Source organism: Pinus tabuliformis, chromosome 5_1 (genome assembly GCF_031772625.1).
Source record: "Pinus tabuliformis cultivar Carrire ecotype Pingquan chromosome 5_1, CPIR1, whole genome shotgun sequence".
Lineage (NCBI taxonomy): Eukaryota > Viridiplantae > Streptophyta > Pinopsida > Pinales > Pinaceae > Pinus > Pinus tabuliformis.
Genome location: NC_142305.1, coordinates 38,706,453 through 38,711,080, shown reverse-complemented (window position 1 = coordinate 38,711,080; position 4,628 = coordinate 38,706,453). Strand labels below are relative to the sequence as shown.

Sequence of the window (4,628 nt, the reverse complement as noted above, 5' to 3'; positions counted from 1 at the left end):
ATTTTGTCTCAAAATTGACTAAAAATCTGCACAAAGCACCCATTAGACTTGTTGGCATAATTACGCTGTAAGGCGTTCCCTCTGAGAAAGACATTCCTAAAATGTGACATGTGCGTTCTTGAGCCATTGATTCTGTGTGTTAGATGATTGGGGTGTTTTCAGCCGTTCGTTTAATCTGTTTTTTTGATAGAAAAATGGTTTTTTTCCCATGGTAATGGGCCATGAAAGGCCAGGCCTGGCCTGCTGGCGATGAGACTCTTCTGCTGACGATGAGACTCTTCGCAGAGACTGCCTGCTGGCGATGAGACTCTTCTGCTGGCGATGAGACTCTTCGCAGAGACTCTTCATGTCTTTCTTCCCTGCATGCGTAGCCTTGTGTTGTTATATCAATAGTTGCTGTGGCTGCGTTATGTTTTGTATTTGAGGATCCGCGGGATGCCAGACGTGCAGGAGGAGTTGCAGGACTTAATAGAAGCCAGCGACATTTCCAAGAAAGTGAAGCATCCCTTCCGCAACATTGCCAAAAGGAAATACAGGCCTCATCTGGTCATGGCTCTGGCCATTCCCTGTTTTCAGCAGCTCGCGGGTTTCAACATCGTCGCGTTTTATGCTCCACTCATCTTCAAGACCATAGGATTTGGGTCACAGGCTTCTCTCTTGGCTGCAGCTATTCTTGGAGTGATGAGTTTGGTTTCCATCGTAGTCTCCATTTTTATTGTTGACAGGTTAGGACGGAGGGCCCTGTTCCTCGAGGGTGGACTACAGATGATCATCTGCCAGGTAAGTTGCGTCCATTCCATTTGGTTGCCATTTAAGTTCCCCCTCCATATATATCTGAAGTTGGTTGGTTTGCAACAGGTTTCTTTTTCCCTTTTTTATGAATAATAGATTCAGAACTGAGATTCATCTATACTGAAAAGTATATATTTCTCATTTAAATGCAAGGAAGTCGAGATAAAATCTCTGAAATCATTCCATTATTAGTTTTGGTGATCTTGATATTGAATATATCCCCATGTCTAATATACTTTTTCTTTTTCTTTTTTTCCCTATTGGCATACTCAATAATTTACTCAGATTTTCATTCCAATTGAGTGATTCTGTCTTCCTGGTACTGTATCAATATAACATCTCATACATTTCGTTGTTAACATACTTTTTTATTTTTTCATAATCAAGGACATCATTCTCTGCCTAGATTTTAGTTGTTAAGGTTCTCTGACTTAGTCATCCTCTGTTTGTATTTTACAGTGTCATTGTTTAACTGCTGAAGCTGATAACTTCGTTAGAATTGACCAACTATATATTTCTACATAAAAAGACTCTGACTTAGTCATCCTCTGTTTGTATTTTACAGTTTGATTGTTTAACATTTGATGGTGATAACTCAGTTAGAATTGACCAATTATATACTTTTATATAAATAGACTCGGACTTAGTCATCCTTTGTTTGTCTTCTACAGTTTGATTGTTTGACTGTTTATGCTGTTAACTCAGTTAGAATTGATCAATTAAATATTTTTGTACAAAAAGATTCTGTAACAAAGGAACTAATTATTTTTTAATGATTTCGGCATAAAATAATATCATTTTATGACCATGATCTTGCCACAATCTGTTTGTCCTTTACAGATTGATTGTTTGACTGTTCATGCCGATAACTTAGTTAGAATTGACCAATTATATATTTTTATATAGAGAGATTAGGTAAAAAAAACTATTATTTTATAATAAATATGCCGTAAGGCGTTCCCTCTGAGAAAGACGTCCCTAAAATGTGACGTGTGCGATCTTGAGCCATTGATTCTCTGTGTTAGATGATTGGGGTGTTTTCAGTCGTTCGTTTAATCTGTTTTTTCATAGAAAAATGGTTTTTTTCCCATGGTAATGGGCCATGAAAGGCCAGGCCTGGCCTGCTGGCGATGAGACTCTTCGCAGAGACTGCCTGCTGGCGATGAGACTCTTCTGCTGGCGATGAGACTCTTCGCAGAGACTCTTCATGTCTTTCTTCCCTGCATGCGTAGCCTTGTGCTGTTATATCAATAGTTGTACTCGTTTGCTTCACACATGGGATTTCTGCCCAGGAATACTTCAAGGCTGCCCACCTTGCATTTTCAAGTACTTTCCCAGAAATCACTGTAAGTCAATTACTCTTTGTACCTATATTGTTAATGTTGTGGCTGCGTTATGTTTTGTATTTGAAGGCTTTGTGGAAAATCTGATGCATTGTTTTTTCTTATTCCCACCTGCCTCGCGAATCGCACGCTCCTTCGGCCTATCCATGTCCATAGCAACCCTGTGCGCATGGAAAAAAAATGACATGACTTGAGTTTGACAGAAACTTGGCCCGCCGTTCGAATCTTTCAAATCACGTTGTCGATTTTTCACGCTGTAAAGCTCGCGGGCTATTTGTGTATTTTCCTGCGCTGTGCCTGTCAATAAAAGAGGGACGGATCTCCATAGTTACATAAGATCACTATTTGCTAGGTAGTGAGCTTGGATTCCTTGAAAAAACATGGATATCTGGTGAAAAAGCACAGAAAATAGGCATGCATTTGTAAGACGAAAGAAAGTTTGGGGTCAGCCGGCCTTCACATTTTTCGGTTTGTTCCTCTGCCTATTCTTAACTCCTCTCTGGTTTCCTTGCTCATTTTTTATTAATGACTGTCTCTTATTGAAGTTCTTAAAGCATTTTACATGGTATGATAGTGACCCAAATTAGGACTTGTAGGCTTCTAATTTAAAGGGTTAATACTAAGTTTTGTGTTGTCTGATTGCTAGATTTTCAGTTCTTCGGTCCCCTTTTCAAATATTTTGGAAAGAAAGAAGTACAGATAGTTCAGATGCTTCATTGATAATATCATATTCTGTGTGAACACTGTGATTTCCCATTTCACATTTTTCTAACTTACGTTGAATGCAAAGCAACAGAGGTGCTCTGGCTTTGTTCCATAGAGCTTTTGGAGTTACCCCTATTTTTGTCTTCAGTTTTTATGTATCATTTGTTTCTTTAGTTTGGAAGAATAACATTAACCACCTTGAGCACAAACCCCTTTCATTTCAGATCTTCTTTTTCCAGGTTTTTTATTAGGCAAAATGTTTGTTTTTTTAAGTAGAAATATCATTATACTAAGATGGGCAAACTTACACATTCTCTCATACTGCGTTGTAAATTGATGGACAAACTTACACATTCCTCATACTACACTGTAAATTGATGGACAAACTTACACATTCCCTCGTACTGCTCTGTAAATTGAACCTCTAGACTAAAAAATGAAACACAATTACGGAAAGCTACATCCTCAAAATTGGAGAGAGAAGACTTAAATCTGGAGAATCTTAAAAGATGTGGCTTCCCACAACATGGGTTATATTAGTTGCAATCTCATGGATAGAGAAATATTCAATGTTGGTCTGATAAAAAGAGAAATCCAGAAAGTCCTTGGATACGATGGTATAATCTAGAAAATGTATTGGATATTTGTAACTCTGCCAGCCATGGATTAAATTTGTTCGTCCAATTGCCAAGCTTGCTGCTGAGTTATCAGTGATTGATGCTAAATTTCCTACCTTATGTCTAAATGCAGGAAGAGGGAATCCGACATGGCTAGTGGGAAGCTTCAAGATTTGTAATCCTAGGACAAGTTTGAGAAACATACCGTTACCCCTCCTGAACTTGATTAACAATTCAGGAGGGAGACTAGATTTGGGCCTTGGTGATAATCTTGTATTGAAGTATTATACAAGGAGATTGGTCTAAAATAGTCCAGTTTAAATCTCCCTCATTATTTGCGATGGGCATTTAGGAAGGTAGAAATTCCATTATTCTGCCAGAGTTCGTAGATTCTTTTTTTGCTCCAAGAATATTAACATTATTTAAAAGCCACATATTATGAGGAATATAGAGTTGGGAACCCATTCAGTCCTAGGAGGCTTATTCTTCTCTTGGGGAAACAACATCCTGTATTTCTTCTTCAGTAACCGGCATCGTCAGTAGAGGTTGAAGTAGATTTCATTGCAGATTTGAGTTACTACTATGTTGTCTGGTATTCTATTACAGAAATTTTATTATAAACCCTTCTATTCTGAGTGGTTTTAAGGAAACGGGCACCGCTTCTTCCACCATCTTTAAGCCATTGAATTATTGACTTCTGTCTACAGAATACCTCCTTTTTCTTATCTTTTTGAATTTGAACCCTATCAAACTCATGAACTTTTTAATAACGCAGGGCTTTATGCCTTCCAATATTTGAACGAGGGTGATTAATGTGGTTAAGCACTGTATCAACCACTAAGTCAGGCATGTCTGACTTCTTCTTTTCTTTTATAGATTCTCATGAGTCTCATTCAAGGTTTTTGATAATATGCCCTCATTTAAAAGTTCATGACTCGGTAATATTTCCTCTATTCATTTGAAGACTAGCCATGAGAGACAAGATGGGTAGGTGAAAGTGGCTTGCTGCTACAGTTTCCACCAAGTTTTAATTTTCTTACATAGTGGTTTGCCCAAAGGTGGGCTGGTGTGGCCCCACAAGGGGCCACTGATCAGCTGATGCTGTCATGGCTGTTAAGTTGGGCTGGTGTGGCCCCGCAAGGGGCCACTGATCTGCTGATGCTGTCATGGC

General features: G+C 38.6%; 1 protein-coding gene across 1 annotated transcript; it reads left to right on the top strand.

Moving 5' to 3' along the window:
• The first annotated feature begins 435 nt into the window (after positions 1-435).
• LOC149163370 (sugar carrier protein C-like) lies at positions 436-900 on the top strand. Its single transcript, XM_089429102.1, has 2 exons — positions 436-780; positions 889-900. The coding sequence occupies exons 1-2, from the start codon at positions 436-438 to the stop codon at positions 898-900; spliced, it is 357 nt and encodes a 118-aa protein (XP_089285228.1).
• Positions 901-4,628: the final 3,728 nt, after the last annotated feature.

What these genes read in the sequence shown, in the direction of transcription:
- LOC149163370 (XM_089429102.1), top strand. Translation starts at nt 436, where the DNA reads ATGCCAGACGTGCAGGAGGAGTTGCAGGACTTAATAGAAGCCAGCGAC.